This window comes from Pan troglodytes, chromosome 2 (assembly GCF_028858775.2).
Source record: "Pan troglodytes isolate AG18354 chromosome 2, NHGRI_mPanTro3-v2.0_pri, whole genome shotgun sequence".
Lineage (NCBI taxonomy): Eukaryota > Metazoa > Chordata > Mammalia > Primates > Hominidae > Pan > Pan troglodytes.
The window spans coordinates 42,745,691-42,766,473 of NC_086015.1; the positions used below are offsets into that span (position 1 = coordinate 42,745,691).

Below are 20,783 nucleotides of genomic sequence, written 5' to 3' on the forward strand. Positions count from 1 at the left end.
CGCAGCTTTGAAAAAGTCTCTCTGGACCCCATGCTCTCTTTCATTACTGCTTCTTTAACAGTAAAATTCCTTGCAAGAGTTTTTTACACTTAACCTTCTGCAGCTCCTTACCTCTTTTTTTCTCTGCAGCCCCTGGAATCTGACTTTAACTGCTTCCAAATTCAAATAATTGATTTCCAGTTCTCATCTTACCCTTATAACATTTGACAGAATTTATATTGTTCTCTTTGAAATCAGTGTTCATTTGGCTCTGGGGACTGCATCATCTCTTGCTTTTTCTCCCATATTTCTCCACTTCTTTTCACTTTCTGTTTTTGTCTCCCTTTTCCTTTCCTGCTTGTAAATGTTGAATAACTCAAGCATTCTCACCTTAGCTTCTCTGTGTTTTTGAATCTCATAGCCCTAAAAAACCATCTCTATGCCAATTCCCACCAAATTATGTGTCCAATTTCTGATCCCTTCCTGAACACTAGGCTTATCTCTCTACCTGCCTCCATTAAATCTCCATGTGGATGTGTAACTGTGTTCACCTCGATGGAGGGCAATTTCTTAGCTTTAGGTTTATCTATAAATTCCTCGGCAAGACATGCATCTTGAACAGATATCAGCCTATGTGGGCAAAGAAAGATGATGTCCATTGTTTATAATAATAATGGAAAACAACAACTGATAAAGCATAATACATTGTGAAAAAGAATGAGGCAGATTTATTTGTGGTGATGTAGAAAAATATGTATGTGTAATGTATGTATGTGCATGCATGTGCTTATATATGCATAGAACATTGCTTGAAGAATATAAGATAAGCTGGAGTGGGAGGGGGGTGCACCAGGAGTCCGGGGAGCAGAAAGGGTCTATAGTGGGAAGGAGACATAGTTGTCATTGCATACACATTTGCAGTGTTTAGGTTTTTTTTACTATATGCACTTGAAAAATGAGTTTAGAGAAATAACTGTGTGCCCCCAAATTTTGCTAACAGTGTTTTTTCCTGATAATTTAAAAATGTGTATGTAGTCAAGATTTATCAGTAGTATTTTTATTTGTTTTCTTTTTTTTTTTCAATTTTCTTCATTTTTTTATTTAAAATTTTTTTTCTTTTTTTAAATTACACTTTAAGTTTTAGGGTAAATGTGCACATTGTGCAGGTTAGCCACATATGCATACATGCCTTACATATGAAGCTTTTCTCACTGCAAGGCTTGGAAAATACCTTCTCCATGTTTTTTTCTTTCTTTTGTAGTTTCACTTTTTTCACTTAAAACTTTGGTGCATTAGAAATTTATTTTGGGTAAAGAGTAAGATATTGATGTGGTTTATTTTTTCCTGTCTCTGATTATTTATATCAACATTACTTATTGAATAATTTTTCATTTTCCCAAGATTTGAAACATCATTTTTGTCATGTTATTACCATTTATGTTCATGTGTTTTCATATACACATGTCCATTTCACTTCCACAGATCAGACTATTTATTTTCACTGTCATGCTGTTTTAATCACTGACTGTGGATTTTAGAAACTACAGATGTCAAAACTGGCAAAGCATAATTCTCTAAAGAAGTTGGCACATCCTGGGACCAAAATCAACAATCCCTGTTTGGAACAAAAGCAAGAACTTCCTTGGACCTATTTTGGCACTAAAAAGAAGCACAGGAAGTAGTCATGAATGAGGACACTTTAGATGTGCCATTTTGGCAGGAAGCAGCCACCTGTGCATGATGGGAAAAGGGAGGCATCTTTGTGAACAGCCTTGACGTTGCTGAACTTGATTGATTGCAGAGACACAGAGACTAAAAGTATCTACTTGCCAGCTGAAAACATGACCATGGCCCCACCTCAAAAGGATCTCCTATATAAAATTGATAACAGAGAGAACTTTCCTCCCTTCATCCTGTTACGCTTAAAGAGGTCCCCCTGCTCCTGTTAACACCAGTGTCTCCACTGTGCGTTCTCTCCTGCCACTGCAGGAGTCTGTTGAATATACCCTTTCTTCCCTTAATCTTCAGTCTCTCTTATTCTCCCAGATCCTTCCCATTAGCATGCAAATATGCTCAAAACAAACAAACAAACAAAAACTCCCCCAAACACAAAAACCAAAAAGTCTTCTTTCAATTCTCCCTACTCCCTAGTGCCATCTTACTGTCTCCTTTCCCTCACAGGCAAACTTCTTGAAAAAATTGTACACCATATCTCCATTTCTTCACCTCTCACCCGCTCTTTAAGCCCCTTCAATATGACCTCTGCCTATCCTTTTACTCCATTAATCCTCTTTTGCTTAGATCACCAAAGACATCCATGTGACTAAAGCCCCTGGACCTTTTCATGTTTCATTTTACCTGACCTTTCCACAGCATTGCCTCTGTTGGCCTTTCTATTCTTTCTGAAGAAATTTTTACTCTTGGCTCTGCATTGTATTCTTCTAGATCTTTTCCTATTTCTGTACCTTCCTTTTCAGTCTCCTCTGCTGGGTCCATCTCTTCTGCTTAACTATTAAACATTTAGTTTGTTAGAACTGTGTCTGAGGCCTTCTTCTCTTCTTACTTCAACCCTTCTGTGTTAACTCATCCACTTGCATCTTTTCAAAATTACCACTTACATTCAAACTGCTTTCAAATATATATATGTATATATATATATATACACATATATATGTGTGTGTATGTGTGTATATATATATATATGCCATCTTTGTCATCTAAGTTCTAGACCCCTATATCCTAAAGTCAACTTCCTACTGGACACCCCTACCTAGATGCTCCAAGGGCACCTGAAACCCAATATATCCCAGACTCAACTCATAATCTTCTTTCATCTTTCCCCAGTAAAGCCCCCTTCTTCCCCTAAAATGCTCCCTTTATGAGTTATTGTATCAGCATATCTTAAGGCGCTTATACCAGAACCATATGCATCATCAAGTCCTGAATCTTATGCCCCTTAGATAGCTCTCATATCCTTCCATTTCCCATCAGCCCCACTGTCACTACCCCAGAGTTCAAGCACTGCCATCTTGTACTTGGTTTCCTCCTAACTGGTTTCCCTGACAACATACTTCCCCTCTTATATCTACAAGTATCCAGAGTAACTTTTATAAAATGCAAATGTAACTTCCCTGCCTCCAATCCTTTAATGGCACCTCACTCCTCTTAGCATGAATTCCCATATCCTTAATGCAGTCTAGGAGTTTCTTGGGATCTGGCCCCAACTCATCCCTCTAGCCTTATTTTCAGTTCTCCTGGTTCTCTAGGTTACAGCTACATTAGGCTTTTTCATTCCTTCAAATGTTATTCTCCCTTCTGCTTTGCAGTCCTTTCAGCCTGGGATAATTCCCTGGCTCCAGGAAAATCTTACCATATTTCACTTAGTATCCTGCACTTCCTCTTTAAGGCACTCACCACTCCAGTAAGCTCACTGCTGTGACCCAGCTTCTGGAATTCTGGCTTGGACAACAGTGAAATCTCAGCTTGCATGCCAAGCATAGATGGTTCACATGCTTTGAGTTCAGTGAATTGTCAAACTCCTGTTGGTTTGGGCCAAACTTTCTTAAGCATAATCCCTCTTAAAGAGGTGTAGCCTTTGTAAATCCTATTACGACTCTGGCAGCATGAAGCATCCTTCAGGTGTCTCATGTGTGTAATGAATATAACATCCAACCAGAGAAGACGATGTGCCCTATGCTCAGAAAACTTTGACCTCTTTTATTTAACCTAAGTTTTCCTCTCCTCAGATTTTCTTTAAAACATCATTGTTTCTCTGGCCTTTCTTACTCTACTGTCACAGCATCTTCCTTGAGGGGAAGTCTACCCTACCCCAACATATTTGACTATTACTTATTTTCTTCCTTTTTATCAGTTCACACTGTTATAAATTAGCATCACTCCCCCCGCCAACCACCCAAATATCACCTTTGTGCATGCACTTGTCTTCTGGGTAATGGAGGTCAGGCTGTGAGCAAAACAGACACATCTCCGCCCTCATAGATTTTACAACCTAGTGAATCATAATAGCCAAATGTGATGAGTATTTACTACATGCCAGTCGTGGTTCTAAGCATTTTGCTTGACCTGACTCATTTAATCCTCACAAAACTCTACAAGATAAGTATATTCTCACTACTTTACAGGCTAAAAATCTGAGGCACAGAAAAGTTACTGAAGCTCCAAGGTCACTGTGTACCATAAGTGGAAGAGCTAGGATGCAAACCCAGGCAGCCGGGTTCCAGAGCAGTGTTCTAACTACTACCCTCTGTTGTCTCTCATTCATCCCATGACCTTCTTTTGTCTTACCTACTCTGGGATGTGTTTGGGACACGCATTTTGCTTATTGCTATCTCATTCTTGCAGAATGCATTGTACTTGCTATTTGTGTCTGTGAACTTTCTCCTCAGCTTCTTACATAGCTGATTCCTTTATTTAATTCAAATTTCTGTTCTTCTTGGAGAGAATTTTCCATCTCCTTTCCTACTTTATTTTTTCTCCTACTTCTTATATCTGAATATCTATTCATCTTTCATGTCCCCTTCCCTGCTAGGATGTAGATTCCATGAGCGCAAGCTTTTATCAGTTCACCACTGAATCCCAGCACCTGAAGCAATGCCACACACACAACAGGGGCTCAACAAATGCTTGTTGATAAGAGAATAAATGAAAGAAGAGAGAAGGAGGAAGCTTAACAGTTTTCGAGAATAAATGAAAAAACAAACTGTTTGTATTCAATGTTTGCTGTTTGATGACTAATAGCAAAACAAAAACCAAAACAAACGAACAAAAACCAAGAAACCTATCTGGCCAAGAAAGAAATAGTGGGAATAGCAGCTTGGTCAAATTCTATGCCATGAAAAATGTTAGAAGTACAGACTCTATTACAATGAACAGTGATATTAAATAATTATCAATGAGAAAAAATAATAGAAGAGAGTCTGTACACGTTGTTGTTGAGAAATGAGTACACATTTCTCAAAGCACAAACTCAGGTATGCAAGAAATGTAACTTAGTTGAATTCAATTTATGCTTCAAGTCCTCACCATGGGAACTGTCTCTTGTTAAGTCAATGTTGGATACTATTTCAATATCTGAGTCTGTGTCTGAGTTTTGTAGGGCTCAAACCTGGTGGAGAGTTGAGCTGGTCCTTTGTCATTGCTAAGCGTATTTTGCCTGAGTTGTAGCTCCCGTCTGGTCCCTGGTGGGAGAGTCCATGAAGATGGCTCTTCTCTCTCTAGTTTCCCTCTATGGGTCTCACTCATCTTTTTCCATAGCCTTCACTGGGGGCTAAGTCATCACCCAGCTCCTCTCTGCCATTCTGGAGCCACAGGGCTCTCTCTGAGGCTGCTTCAGGCCTTCTCTAACCTAAGGTTGACCTAAGCTAAGGTTGCCTTTCCCCAGATTTTCTTAAAAACGTCTTTGTTTCTCCTGCCTTTCTTACTCTACTCTCACAGTATCTTCCTTGAGCGGAAGTCTATCCTACCCCAAGATACCTGACTATTCCTTATTTTCTTCCTTTTTATCAGTTTACACCACTATAAAGTAGCATCACCCCCCAGATATCACCTTTGTTAATGCACTGCTCTTCTAGGTAATGGAGATCCAGCTGTGAGCAAAACAGATACATCTCTGCATATCTGGTAAATTACTGGCTAGTTCTACTCTACAGTTTCTGTGCATGTGAATCTCTCTGTCTAAGGCTTGCCACCTCTGGCTTTACCTAGAAAGTAGGGCACACATTGGCTCTGTTTTGAAATCCCTCAAACATTTTTTTGGTTTCTATTGCTCACCACTTCTTCCCCTCAAATTAGGATTCAGCCTAGGGCTGGGAGGAAAACACACAGGACTCCTTCTCAGGAGCACACCAGCACTCAAGCTCCCTTACAACTCCTCCAGCCTAGGTCAGTTTTAATTTGTCTAGGGGAGTAAGATAACTGGAAATGACGAAGGTTGCATTCTCCATACCCTAAGGCAAAAAAAGGCTGGATTAGAACAGACCTCCTGCTCAAGGTTAGAGAGATGCAATCACGCTCTATGGCAAAGTGTGTGGATAGGTGGCCATGACCATTGCCACTCTCTTCCTCTACCCGTTGGCTTGGAACTTAGATACATTGCTGGGGAGACTGAGTGGATTCCCACTTGATTGGTAGAATTCTAAATTAACAAGGACTTAGTTAAATTGACTTATTAATGGACTTAAATTGTCTACCAATATTCAGCATAATGTGGGCTTGAACAAGAAATTAAATTACAACTGTGTAAGTTACAACCATGAAAAATATAATTATGAAACCATGAAAAGGATAATTTTGCCATGTGGGAAAATTAAAGATGGTTAAATTTCTTGTATACCGGAGAGCTGGCCTGAAATTCTCTGATGCCTGCCAGATCACTTTTAAAAATCTAGTTTTGTGATGCATGCAAAGCAGATACTAATTTGAACAAGAGATGAGCTAGGATATTTTATTCATCAAATTATTTTGTTTTTGAAAAATTATGCATATAAAAAACCACATTGATAAAAGATGGTGGGGCCTAAGACATAAGAATGAGGAGTATTAGGAATTCCAGTACACAGAGATGGACGCTTTGACACAAGTTAGAGACATTGCTTCTGCTGCTCACATGGGAATTCATCATGACACAGTGGATGAACAATGCAGTGAGCAGCACTTACCCTCAAGGACGGAGGTTATGATACTGACAACACTCATTGCCCTTTGGGCCCGGAAAGGTTCATCTAAGTATTCTGCTGACAAGAAAGTCTTCTTTTGTCCTGCATCGAATGCCTGTTGAGACACAAACAGAGTCAGGACGCTCCTTTAACCTGACATCTTCATGGCAAAGTTGGATCATTCAGCCTCTTATTGGCCAATCTCATATATAGTCATATGTCACTTACCGATAGCGATATGTTCTGACAAATACATCATTAGGTGATTTCATCATTCTGTGAATATCCTACATTGTATTTACACAAAGAAATGCTATAGCCTTCTATACATCTAGGCTAAATAGTGTGGCCTATTGCTCCTAGGCTACAAATCTGTACAGCATGTTATTACTGAATACCGTAAGTATAAACAGTTAATAAACATAAAGAAAGTTTATAAAGCTTCCAACCATGAGGACTAAGCAAATGATAATAGTAGTCACTATTTATTGTTATCTGTCAGACATGTATAAAAATGTAGGCACTTTATTATTTCATTTAACCCTCCAGCTATTTAGAAACCTTTTTACAAGGGGAGACAAGGAGGCTTGGATAATTTAAAGGACTTGCTAAATGTGACTCAGGTGGTAACTGGCACAGTTGGGACTAAAATATAGGTCCATACTAAACAGAAGGGCCTAAAGAGTCAATCTTTCACTAGCCTGGTAATTTAACTAGAATGAATCAAGGTCAGAATATCTAGACACATGATAATCTCAGGAACAGAGAAAGGAGGGTGGGGGCCCATCACAAGAGAGGCATAAATGCCTTCAGTGAGGCATTTTCTAGAGTGCTAATGCACTCCCAGCAAGCCCTGCAGGATGCCTTTGACTTTAAGACTCTGTTTTGGTGATTCCGTTTGCCCTGGAGACCTACTCTCTACCTTCTCCGCTGTCTCTGTTCCTGGGGAGGGAGACCTGTACAAAATGTGTTATCCTTACCCTCTGGTTCTGGCCAGGTTTGGTTAATGGGAGACATAGGCAGGACATTCAAGGATAGAAGGAGAGACAAGTCAGGTATTTTCCCCTGGCTTCTTCTCTCCTGTGCTATGGCTGAGTAGCAGAGCTGTGATCCTCTACTAAGATCACAAGTTCTGCCAGGCAGCCTCTCTGACACATGAGGGCAGCTGCTGCTGTAGTCTAATTCTGGTCCTTTCCTTCATCCCTTCAGCCTAGGCATGTAACAGCTTCCCCCTGTTACTAGTTTCTAGGTGCCTCACTGTCCCTTATTCATTCTCTAAGCCCAGCCCACACCTCTGTAAATACTTTACTAAACTCTCTCTATTAGCCCATCGGAGTGGTCCATCTGTTTCTTGCTGGGACCCTGAATCACATGACATTGAGTCAGAGACTGAGCTAAGGCAACTCTAAGACTTATCTGTATCAGTGGAACCATTTATTGGTCTCTTTACAATTCTGTCTGCAATTGCTCTGTATCCCTGGCTAGCCAGAGAGGGCAAATGAAAAACACTAGAAACATCATTGCTGAAACTGGAGGGGAGAGCTCACATTAACTCACAGCTCCCAATCCAATGAGGGATCCCTGACTTGCCATTACACTCTGCGATTATTCTATTAAAGAGTGCTGGCCAGTTAGTCACTGTTGCCTAATTTGTTCATTTTGGCAAATTATTTCTTCTGTGAGTAAAGCAAGGAATACTGTGCTTCTATTCAGATCTGTCCTAAGAAACTTCCTGAATTTCTCTGGGTTCCACTTGCCCAGCCTAGAAGAGTTTGCATAGAGCCATAAGCAGGAAGAGAAGGGTCCTTCAGTTTTTCTCATACCTGTCCAACAAGAAAGCAGGCCTATCACTGAGGCAGTGATGTTGAGTGGGGACAGAGAAGCACTGATAAGAAATACGGGGTCAAATGGAATATAATTTGCATCACTACTGCAGAATAAACCAGGAAACCTGTTTGACCTCAGGCCAACTCAATCTCTCTCTCTCTGGGTCTCATCTTCTATGTCTGTAAAAAAGGAGTAGAATGGGGAGGCATTGGACAGGATGATGGCTAAAGATCCCTTCCATTGGTGATACTCAGGCTTCTTGACTCAAGGCTTCTAGGTGGAAGACAGCCTGAGGGAGTCTGAAGCATTCACAAACTCACCGAGACATCGACAGCTCCAGGGGCAAGCTCACTAGTGGGTGGCAGTTGGTGTTCATCTTCTCCATGCCTGGAGTCAGGGTTGCTGGGTTGAGGAAGAGGGCTTCTAGGGAGGGGGCCTTGCTGGCCAGCACCCCCACCCAGCAGCAGAGAGCCCCGATGGCTTTCGTGGTCTCCAGGAAAGACTCCATCATCTGTGACTCCCTCAGGGAGTGAGATATCTCGGCCAGGGGACCGGAAATGGAATACACTGCCATGACTAGCCCGGCGTTTTCCAGAGGCGAGGCCTAGAAAAGACTGGGCATTGCCCCAAAGGAGCAAGAAGGCTGGAAACTGGTCCTCTGGGAAATCTAGAGCCCAACACTTCCCTCTACCTACTCCCATTTCCCTGCCCCTGTCTTTATGACCTTTCAGTCACTAAGTAAAGGCACAAATCTAAGGGGTATTCTAGGTATGCATGGTGGGGAAAAAGAAAAAAGGAGACTCTAGACAGACTCTGGGAAAGACCAGGAGAGAGGAGAGATTACAGCGTGCCGATGCTCAGCAAATAGGTTATCATGGCCAGGAACATGTCAGAGGAAACCTTGCCACCTGGATAGTTCAGTTGATTGCCAACCTTTGGCCACAGGCCTAGACAAAGCTGTCCTAAGTTCCCTTTTCCACATGCAAAGTTGTGACCTAAGGAGGCTACTATGCACACCAGTACTGGAACATACTTGGTAAGTGGTTGTTGAATGAATAAGTGCACTTCATTGTCTGAAAATTAGGTTGTACAATTCATTAGATCCCATCTGTATGAATGTGAGAGTTTGTGTTGCAAAGGAGGAGACAAGAGCTGTACAGTGCAATGAGTTTCTAGGATCCCTCGAGGCTTGAACAGTCAACAATGGAGAGACTGAAGGAAGGGTTGCAGCCTAATTTCCTGGAAGAATAATGTCATTCCTCCAAATCAATAAACATTTCCCATCAAAATCTTCCATTGAGGGAACTGTGTGGCTTAAAGTTGCCAGAGAAAAGAGCTAATTCATAAACCCAGAGCCCTCAGAGAATTAGTGTGCTGGGTTAGGTAGTTCCCATGACCATAGTGAAACTTGACCATAATAAACCATCATTTCTGTCCTCAGGTGGTCTATAGTATGTACAAAATCTAAACATTGACTTCATACCGAACTCTGATCATACCGATTTATTCCACTCACCTTCCTTAATTCCTTTTTATTACTAAGCTACTAAAGTGGAGAATCTTGCCAATTGGGGTTCTCCTTACTAATCCCCTTATCTCACAGAACTGAAGTTTCCTCTCTTGATAATTTGAAGCCTGATCCTGTTTAGCAACCATTATTAAAAGCTCAGTATTATAAATAGAGTACTCTCTGCCTGTAATACATGCCCAAGGACTATAGAACTCATAAAATGCAAAAATCCTTCCAATTTTTGAAGCAAATGAGAAAAATTGACACATCCATATTAAGGAAGGGAATACTACATTATTTGCACTTGAGCACCAAGCAAACCAATGAAGAAACTGAGAAGAAAATTTTGGTTGCATATTTGACAGCAGTGTCTCCTTGGCCACGAGTTATTTTAGAATTAAGCTTTTTGACAAATGGTGGGCAATGTCTTCTGAGTATAAGCATTAGAATTGCTTTAAAATTCATCCTCTAACAAGACCAACTGGTCTGTGATTTTCCACAAAAACCCTCCTGGGTCTCTTCTATATATTCTTCTATTTAATTTCTATTGGTTATAAAATGGCTTTAGATAAAAACTGCATTAGGTCTATTTACCAGATGAATGTACCTGGGAAAAGAGGGAGAGGATGCCTTCCTGAGTGGGCTCCAATCAATCAGTTAGCATTAAAGAAGTACTCAACTGGTGCCTCCCTGTCTTTGCACATACATGTTGTTCTTTCTGCCAGGAAAATACTCCTCCCCAAACTCTCTCAAGTCTTCAATTACTAGAAGAATCCCTACATGCTATTTATTGTTGATCCCAATTATGCCTTCCTCCAGGAAGCCTTTTCTGATACCTATCCAGCCCCATAACAGTGGATGTTTCTTCCCTGATTCTCAAAACACCATGTATGTGTCTCTAATACACTATTTAACACATAGCTGTGTTTATATCTGCCTCCTCCACCCAAATGGAAATCCTTAGGGAAAAGAACATGTTCTAGTCATCTCTTTATACCAAGCACCTAGTATTGTTGAATGAACAAGTTACAGTTCCTCTTTTTTCCCTTTGAAAGTAAGCATCACTGGAGAGACAAGCACACATACCAATTATTGGACATCCAAGTGCTAATCTGTGTGGGGCTGACAGAATGGGGGAAATTAAAGCCCAATTCAGTGTCATTGACATTTCCATGGAAGCTGTGATTCATCCTGTTCTGTGATTGTCTGAACTGTGCCCCATGTATGCCAGGTGCTGCTCAAAAGGGGCAAAGCAAGAAAGAGGAGGGCACAGATGCAGATAAATGCTGAAGTGTGGATGTGTCATGAGGTCGGTGTGCATGCAAGTGTGTCTGTGTTTGTATATGCACACATAAATCTGAGGGTTGGAGAGATGGTATTGCAAAAAAGTAAAACATCCTTTGGCTTAGCACAGGAAAAGAGATTGAGAGGGAAGTGAGAGGTATAAAGCATAAAAAATAGCCATGTTGATCCCCTTTTCCACACTGTTAGTGTGGAGCCACCCTCCCACACAGCCAATATTATCTGTCAGACCTATAGAAAGGGCATATTTGGGGTAAAAGGACTTTCAAGGGGCAGGAAGGTGGTGGGAGGAAGTGTGGCAAGGAAAGTTGCAGTGCAAATTTTAGAGTGGGGGGCAGAAAGTTATTATGGGGGGAAGAGAATTGCTACAGGGTCTGAGGTGAGGTGCTGAAGCCATTCCCAGGCTGGATTGTGTCACAGAGATGGGTGCTGGAAAATTTTCTGATAACAACAGGTGACAGCTTGAATTGCAGGACCTTAGGAAGGAGGTCAGAAATTATACCCAATAATTATATAAAATTGTGACGTGTCAATTAAAAAAAAAACTAAGTAAAAAAATAAAAACCACCTCGACGCATCAGAAAAAAAAAGGTGCATGAAGGATCTCAGCACCACGGACAGGGAACCTTGCACTCTAGAACTGCAGACCAGAGCCTCAGAAGGAAGCTGACCTTTGATGTCCGCAGACACCTTAAGATTGGCATGTTCAGTATGGGCTTCCCACCTTTCCTACAAACCGGGGTTCTTCCTCCAGTGTCCTCATCTTGGAATCACCACCCATTTGATTGCCCAATCCTGAAACCTGGGAGTCAAATTGGACTCCCCTTTCCTTTTTCCACAGTCCACAATCCCAATCTTGTTGATCCACTTCCCTAAAGTGTCCTTATAATTCACCCCTTTTCCCCATCTATAATTACACTTTCCTAGTTTAAGACACCATTTTGGAGGGGTGTCTGGATCCTTTTAGGCTCTATGCCTCCAGCTCTTTCTCTGCCACACACCTCTTCCCACTCCAACCCATTGTCTACGGCAGCTGCAATGGTGGGTAATCTTTAGAGCACAAACCTGAGCCTCTTACCATCCTGCGCTGGTTGTAAGGATCAGAGCGGGGTGATTTGTTGTCTTCTGTGGAGCCCTCTGACACTCTTGGCTTTATTCTATGCCTTCTCTCACTGGCATTTTTGGAGGTTAAAGGTGATCCATTGTGGGAGTGGAGAGAGGTTGTGTCAATCCCTAGTGCTGCTAGCACCTGCGAAGAGAGAACAGCAGGTGTAGCCAATAGTATTTGCTTGGACTTAGCATGAATGTGTCCCCCAGACATGGGGTGCCAGGGGTGAGAGATCTGAAACAGAGAAACTGAAGGGTTAGGACCAGGGTGGTGGTGGGATTAGGCCATGGCAGAAACAGACACCTCTGGTCACCCCCACTCATTCATGGGGTACTCTGTTGGTGCCCCACCCAGATCCCTTTCACCAGGTCAGCACAGCAATCCCGAGCTGCTTGCGTGGCAGCAGCTGATGGCTCATACTTGCAGCATTCTGCAAAAAAGTCTCTTTTGGCTGCCTGCTTCTGGGATAGGTATGGGGAGGGTAAAAAAAAAAGCTGGCCCCCTTGCCTCAAGGTAGGACTAACTGTGGTACAGGTCATGCCCCAGAGTTCCCCATGGGATCAAGCTGAAGCTGGTCTCTAGCTGAGAACACTCCTTGTTTAGTTCCACCCTCTGCCCCATTCTGTTTTGCTTCATTCGCTTTCTCCTGAGAGCACTCCCTCAATAGGTCACTTGCACAAGAATCCTCACCTAGCCTCTTCTTTGAGAAAACCTGATCTAATATGGTCCCTGAGGCAAGATGATTCCTCCTATAGCTCCCTAAATGGTGCCCTAATTGAAGTGGCTAGTCCAGAACAGTATCCAAGAATGGACAGTCTGCAACCTTCTTCACAAAGCTTCCACTCCTCACAAACCTCCTGCTCCTTCCGGAGCATCTCGAGGGCCTCCTGGAACTTCTTCTCCTTTGCTTCAATTTCATCAGTGGTTGCCTGGTTCTGCTCCTCATATGCCATGGTGACTACAGCCAAGATCAAGTTGACCAGGTAGAAAGATCCCAGGAAGATTACGAGCACAAAAAAGATCATATAGATTTTCCCAGAAGCCCTCAGGGTCTGCAGGTTCAAGGGAAAGAAGAGAAACCTGTACCCATAGCACATGGACCCCTGAATTTAAGTCAGCCTCCTCCAGGAAAAGCACAGCCATGCAGCTGACCCACCAGCCTCCAACCAAGTCTGCGTGGGGGAATGCAGCTCAGTACCTGCTGGTAGAGGCGTTCCCAGGAATCCTGTGTCATGAGGCGGAACAGTGAGAGGAAAGCCCAAGCAAAGGAATCAAAGCTGGTGTAGTTAAAATCCGGGTTGTCCGAAGTTTTAAGGCAGATATAACCATCAGGGCAGTGGCTGCAGCAAGAACAGAGAAGGTCATCCCCTGCTTATTGCAGACAAGGTAGCCCAGGGCTGCGAGACAACCACAGAGTTTTATGTCAGAGATCAGAGTTCAAGACCTAGTCTTCCTCTTATTAGCAGGATGATCTTGGACACTTGGTCTGTTTAGGTCTTGGTTTCTGTTATCCATAAAACGGGGATGCTAATACTTTCACGTCAGAATTTCATACACAGGGGAGTGGCCTGGGGAAGGCAGCTGACTGCCCAGACACGATAGTATAAGCTCTTTGCCAGTTCATACCAGGGAAAGGAGAGTCAGTAGCAATAATGCAGACTTAAAACCTGAGCCTGTTGGCATCATCTGCAGAGTTGTCTATCAAGGGAGGTCTCACATTAGCCAAGTTCACTGATTAATTATATATAACAGTGGAAATAACACTTTCCACTTACTGAGCACTTTCTGTGTTCTTCTCTCTCCCTTTAAGTGCTTTACAAACACTATAATTTAATCACTCAATGTTCTTTCTTTACAGATAAGGAATCTGGGGGTCAGAAAGAAGTCAGTTGCCTAAAACTATGCAGGTGTCAATATATTTATTAAAAGGAGAAATATAACTGTCAAGTAGCCCAATACTTGAGTCAGCCTAGCCTCCTCCTGAAGATGGCCTACGAAGGAAGGCCAGATTAAAAATGACTGCCTGGGGAGTATTGAGGTGGGAATGCTGAACTCCTTCCTCTCTCTCATAATAGGAGGATGAGTTGATGTCAAGAAGCATCTGTCAGCTCAGGGAGCATAAGTGCTCTCATCCACCCTAGCAGAGATGGCCTGATCAATGAAACAGCAATGCCTCGTTTGAAGTCCAGAATTATTTTTTTAAATTTTTTTCTTTTTCTCCTGTTTTATTTACTTGCACTCCTTGTGAATACATGGAATTCTTTTACTCCCAGGATTTCTCCATGAACTCCAACCTCTGGGGCTCTCCTTATCCCAGACATCCATGTGAACAACCCCCATACCATGGATTAGAGCTCTGACAACTGAATTCTAATCAGTTCCAAGTCTATCTCCGCTTCGATTGAAGATTGCAAGTTCCCTGGCTTTGTAGACCCACATTTAAAGATAGGCTCTTGGTTTGCTCTTCCAAGGGGCTAGGCAACCCATTTCCTGTAGGTTTCTTAATTAACTCTGAGGGCAGCCTTGTTTCTATGTCTTCTGTAGAAACCCACCATAGCCACTGCATATAAACAGTTCACTGCTCTGAGGATTAAATGAGATCACTGTATAGTGTCTTGCACTTCTGCATAGTAAATATTGTATATAAACTGCAAAGGAAAATTACTATTGTTTTTAACCTTGGAAGCTGCTGAAAGGATAAACTGGAATATTATATGTGGAAGAACACTGAAAATTATCAACTATTTTCTGGTATCCATTTTCCGCCTTGAGACCCCTGACCTTCCTCCCACAGTGCCATTGGCCAATGTGGGCCTTTCCTCAGGACTCTGGCTTCTCTGCAGCCTCACAGAGGACCCAGGTTTAGCTTTCACGGCATGCCCCGGCAGGGTTCACTCTGTCCGTTATCCTGAGCTGGCCTCTCTGCCATCCCAGCCTGGTCCACCCCCCCACTGCCTGGCTGGCACCTGCCCAATAGCAGGCCTGGCCTCTCAGGGAGCTGAGCTGTAGAGGTGTGTAGATGGACCCAACAACTTTACCACAAAAAGGACTTGAGCTGCTCTGGAGCCATTGCCTTGAGAAATGCCATTATCTAGACAGAAGGATGCTGAGGGGCTCTTGGTTTACATTTAAGTCAAAGGCAAATGAAAACTGATGTCAGAACAACCCTCTCATGAGCCAAAGAACCAAATGCCAAGTGCATTTGTGAAAGAAGAGTCCAAGGAACCTGATGTTGACCAAATGCTCCTGCTTGTTTCCAGTCCTCAGCTCCAACTGAGATAGTTTTCCTAGTGAGCTGATGAAGGTGGAGCCTCATGCAGGCTCCACACAGGTTGACCTGGGCAACATGGAGCCGTCAGCCTCTCAGGCACTGGGGGTGTTGTGAGCTCTGCTTTTCCAAGCTCTCAGCCATGGAGGTGGGTGAGATGGGCCTTTTTGATCTTTTGCCTAAAGTCTTTCTGCTCATGCCTTCCTCCAGTGGCCAAAGCAGCAGGCAGAGCTGAGGGGTCCTCATCCCTTAGCTTTGCCTCACATTCTGTTCTGCCACCTGGAATGGTCTTCACTCAAACTATCTCGTATTCACCCAGCCTGGAGACATCCTACCTGCCCTTGAAAGCTCACCTCAAACACCACCTCCAGGAAGCCTTCCCTACTTTCTCTCTTGCCTCACACCGCCACCTCACTGTGTTTGCCCAGCCTATGAAGCCTCTAGTAAAGAACTTGTTTTCCACAGGGTAGCATCTTTATGTCTATGAATGAGAAATTGCAAACTATCAGCTTGTAGGCTGGATTTGGCCCACAGAAATATTTTGTTTGGCCCAACAATATGTAGACATTTTTTGGAATAGGTAGCCAATGTTTACAGTTGGGAGATTTTATATAAAAATCTAAATTTCCTATCTCTATTTTAAAAGTTGGAAGAGCTGGAAACAGTGAACCCACATTTCCACATGGCAACCAAAAGCTGGACCGAGCAGTGGGGCTGTCCCCTTTAGAGGAGGCATGAACTCTCAGCTCCTAGGTTCCCTCCTGGCCCACTCCACTCATTTGTTGTTATGAATCTGGCCTCTGTAAGAATTCGAAATTGCAAAGTCTGATACATGTGTTTTTTCCTCTACTTGTGAGGGTAATGTGGCTATAGAATGGAGTTAGCTGTGATGATTAAGTGTAGAGCATTTGACACAAATAAGTATTGGTTCCTTCCTGGGGTAGATTATTTATTAAAATGGCTATAATTCTTGTCCCTATGTATCCACACCCTTTCCAATGTGACTTTTCAGCTCTTTCCATTGAGTGATGAAGTCTATTTCTCTGTCTCTTGGATCTCTACTGGACTGCGACTTGCTTTAGTCAAGAATGTATCAGAATGTACAAAAGGTACATTGTGTTGGTTCTAAGCCTAGGCCTGAAGAAGCCTTGCAAACTTTCACTGTTTTTCTGGGAACCCTGCCATGAGAACAGGCCCAGGCTAACCTGTTTGGGGGTTAGAGGCCACATGAGCAGAGACAGGACGTCCTAGACCAGCCATCTCCAAGTTAATATGCTGTCTGCATATGCATGAATGAGCCTAGTCAATGTCACCCAATGCCCATCTGATCCCAGTCCAAAATGCTGATGCACAGAATCATGAATTAAATAAATTGTTGTTTTAATTCACAAAATTTTGGGGTCATTTGTTACACAGCGAAAGCTAACTCATACATTCCCTCCCCATGAGCTCTGGGTTGGCAAAGGCCATGATTTATTTATTTATACATCTTTCCCAGGACCTGCAACCCCATCTGTGCCCATAATATGCCAAGGACAAGATGGAGAAGGAATTATTGGGCACTCATGCTTTGTCATAAGTTGGGAACTCACCCTGAGTCAGATCCATTGCCACACAGTAAGGGGTCAGAAGTGCCTCGCTTATTTATGTAGATATCTGCTGAAGAAAGGAAGAAAAGGAAGCCTCACAGATGGTTCTGAACCCTCCAACCCAAGCCTTGTGTGGTGAATGCAATATTCCCAAGTCTTCCAAAGTGAGCTCCTTTGGCTACATGTACTCAGTGGGCATGCTGGGCCACATGGAAGTTGTAAAGTCACATCTGAAAAGAGAAGAGCTAAGCAGTGACTTCGGCTATCAATCTCCCCCAGCAGAGGTAGAATGACTTGCCTCTAGATTTATGGCTCATTTCCTTGCAAGAGGGATGCTGAGCAACAGGAAATAGAATACCCAAAAGTAAAACACAACTCAAGAGAACCATTTTGGCAGGAAAGGGGAGTCAAAATATATGTCTCTACACACACACAGGGGCTCCATATCCCCTGTCCCTATATGATACCAAGGGTCCAACCAGACCTTGGTCACTATGGAAGAGACTCCACTCACGTTTTCTGTGAGATGAGTAGTTGGTTGTCTCATTGACAGCCATGTCATTCTTGACACATTTATTTTTGAGGTTGCCCTTGAAGAGTTGCAGCCCCACCAAGGCAAAAACACTTAGGCAGAAGATGGTGAGGATGGTCACATCAGCCAGTTTCTTCACTGAGTGAATCAGGGCCCCCACAATGACCTTCAGGCCTGTGGGAAGATGACAGTGGTATGACCACATGGATGAGGTAGCACACACGGAGCACACTTCTTCATCTTAGCCATCCTCCCTCATCTCTACATACAGGAGTGAAGTATATACACACTCCAGGGCAGTTCCAAGACCTTTCTCATCCGAAGTTTGCATTTACTCTGAGAGGCAGGCAGAGAGTCAGGGGCTATTCTCATTATAAAGACGATGCAACTGAGACCCAGGCAATGCATTTTTTATCATCTTGAGGCTAATAAAATTCCTGACACTAGCAATTCAATTTAAATAATTTATGCTGAGTACCTACTTTTTTCCAGGCACTGTGCTAGGCATGAAGCTACTAACTTCACCCCAGTAATTTGGCATCTGTCTTTCTGCATGCATCTGGGAGGCAGCTTGAGACTTGGGACACATGAACCTCACTGTGTGTGAGTGTGTGTGTGTGTGTGAGAGAGAGAGAGAGAGAAAGAGAGAGAGAGAGAGAGATGCAAGAGAGATAGAGTGAAACAAAAATAGACCAAGAGAAAGAAAAAGAAAGAGACACAGAGAAACAGAGAGGTGAGTTTAGCAATAGAAAGAGACTATAAGAAACACTGAGACAGTCACTGGGGCATAAATAGAACTTGTGCCAAGCACAGCTGGCAGCAAAGAAGGATACACCTGCTTGTTTAAGGAGGGATGATTTGTTGCTCTGGTAAGTAAAATCAACTTCTTTGGGAGAGCAGCTTCACAGGTAGCAGAAAGAGCTCTAACCAGGGAAGCAATCTAGGATTTATTTTTGGTTAGTCATTTTGGTCAGCAAATAATCCACTGAGCACTACATGTGTCAGTCCCTGGACTGGGAGCTGAGTGATGGCTAAGGCAGCAGCATGTCGAGTGCCGTTGTCTGACAATTGAGGGGAAAGTCCGTAGCATTACTGAGCAGATGGGCACACAGGGGAGCAGCCCTTAACTGAAGTTCCAGAGGTGGGAATGGGGTGGGTGGAGTGTGAGGAAGGTGGGAAAACCAGGGAGGAGGTAAAACCTTGGCAGAGCCCTGAGGAATGAGTGTGAGTTGAGTAAAGAGAGGAGGAAGGATATCCCAGAAGAAGGGGCAGCACAGTCGAAGGCTGGGAGGTGAGCAATGGTGTGGAGTATTTGCAGAACCGTAGGTGGATTCCAGAGCACGGTGAGATGTGAGGAGAGGTGAGAGATGAGGCAGAAGAGACAGTATGGACAGACCAGGTCTTGCAAATAAGACTCAGGGTCTTCCCAGTTGAGAGTAAGTGAGAGAGATATGAAGGGGCAGGACCAGGGCTCTCTTCAAGAAGTGTGTCCAGTGGGAATTGGCAGAGAGTTTCCTATCTTTCCCTGCAGAGCCAGACAAGAAATGGTAGAAAAGACTTCCACCCTAGAATGGGTGTTTCTGTTTACAGATAAGAGAACGAATTCTTGGGGTGAGAGGAGAGAACCCATCAGGCCACAAAGGGGAAGCGTCAAGTCCCATTTCAGAAAGTTTGCCTTGTCTCTGGCCTCCCCATCCTCACCATCAACCTCACGGGGGCTGAAGAGTAGTCGCTGGGCTACTGGTGACAGTGGAGATCTTAGAGGCCCCACACAATGAGCTTTGATGGACTACTTTTGTTTCTGAATTCTCAGTAATCAAGAATTGCCTAGTTCTTTTTTCCTCTGGGTGTCTAAAGACAGGATTTTAGACCTATGGAAACAGTGAAGATACTGGGACTGCTTTCTCCCTTCCTCCCCATTTCCAAGTTTAATCCTTTAGTTTAAGGTATAAATAAAAATTCAACTGAGGGGTCTTGCCTGAATCCCACAACCAGAACAGAAAGTGAAGACATGCCCCTCCTGTTACGTATTGATTGTGAGGCCATGTGGTATGTGGGAAGAGCACTGGCCTAGGAGTTGGGACAATAGGCTTCCAGGTCACACTGTCTCTTACTAGTGAAGAGGCCTTGGGTTTATGTTTCCTATACTCCAGGCCTCAGTTCCTTTGTCTTGTAAGTGGGGACAATAGTCTTTGCCCTGGAACCTTACAGGGTTCTTGTGAAAATTAGAGAAGGGAGTTAGGCTGTGAAAACCAACATATGCTCTGTGAATAAATGCTCACCTGGGATCACAGAAACTGTTTTTAATGCTCTAAGAACTCTGAATGTCCGCAGGCCTGAGATCCCACGGAGATCTATTGCTGTGCCAACATATCTGTAGGACCAGAAGTTAGTCAGCATCTCTGCAAGCAAGGGTCCTGGGGATGCATGCAGCATAAATAAGGATAACCTGGGGTATCATTAGCCTAGAAAGGATGCAGAACGGACACTTAGAATGTAGTGACACTGCCATCTATAGACTGACACTGACACTGATTTCATTATTGCAACATCTTTCAGAGTGGACCCTTTGAGAAGATGCATTGTGATCTAGGCAACACTGCATGTGGATGGATCTTCAAACACAGGAGTTTGACCAACCAGTCTCCTCAGACACTGATTTCTCAGAAGGAGACCTCCATGTCAGGGGGGTACAAGGCTGGGCCTTTTCTGATCCACTGTGACAGGCTAACTGTTATCTCAGATTTGAGGTCTCTGACATCTCCTCATGGGCATGGGACTAATCTTGGACAGCAACCCCCAAAGCGGTACTCTGTGGCAAGAACCCCAGGCAATACAATTCCAAATGAGGATGCTGAACTGAGATGAAGAAACTTCTTCAGAGTGTGAGCCTGGATACACCCATAAGCCCCACATGGACACCCATGCAAATCTTTTTATTTTATTTTATTTCAATAGTTTTGAGGGAACAGGTGGTTTTTGGTTACATGAATA

The 20,783-nt window shown here is 43.3% G+C and overlaps 1 protein-coding gene across 3 annotated transcripts in view; it reads right to left on the reverse strand.

Annotated features, from left to right (window-relative positions):
- SCN10A (sodium voltage-gated channel alpha subunit 10) overlaps positions 1-20,783 on the reverse strand; it is a 96,567-nt gene that overhangs the window by 45,877 nt on the left and 29,907 nt on the right. For 2 of the 3 annotated variants that reach the window (XM_009445191.3, XM_009445190.3), the window contains exons 5-12: positions 20,072-20,163; positions 17,772-17,963; positions 17,261-17,327; positions 13,599-13,740; positions 13,255-13,452; positions 12,371-12,541; positions 8,801-9,094; positions 6,657-6,768 (exon numbers count right to left, since the gene is read on the reverse strand). In XM_009445191.3, the coding sequence (XP_009443466.1) occupies positions 6,657-6,768; positions 8,801-9,094; positions 12,371-12,541; positions 13,255-13,452; positions 13,599-13,740; positions 17,261-17,327; positions 17,772-17,963; positions 20,072-20,163 (1,268 nt within the window). The remainder of the gene's footprint in view (positions 1-6,656; positions 6,769-8,800; positions 9,095-12,370; positions 12,542-13,254; positions 13,453-13,598; positions 13,741-17,260; positions 17,328-17,771; positions 17,964-20,071; positions 20,164-20,783) is intronic. The other variant, XM_009445192.3, reaches the window with a different exon arrangement.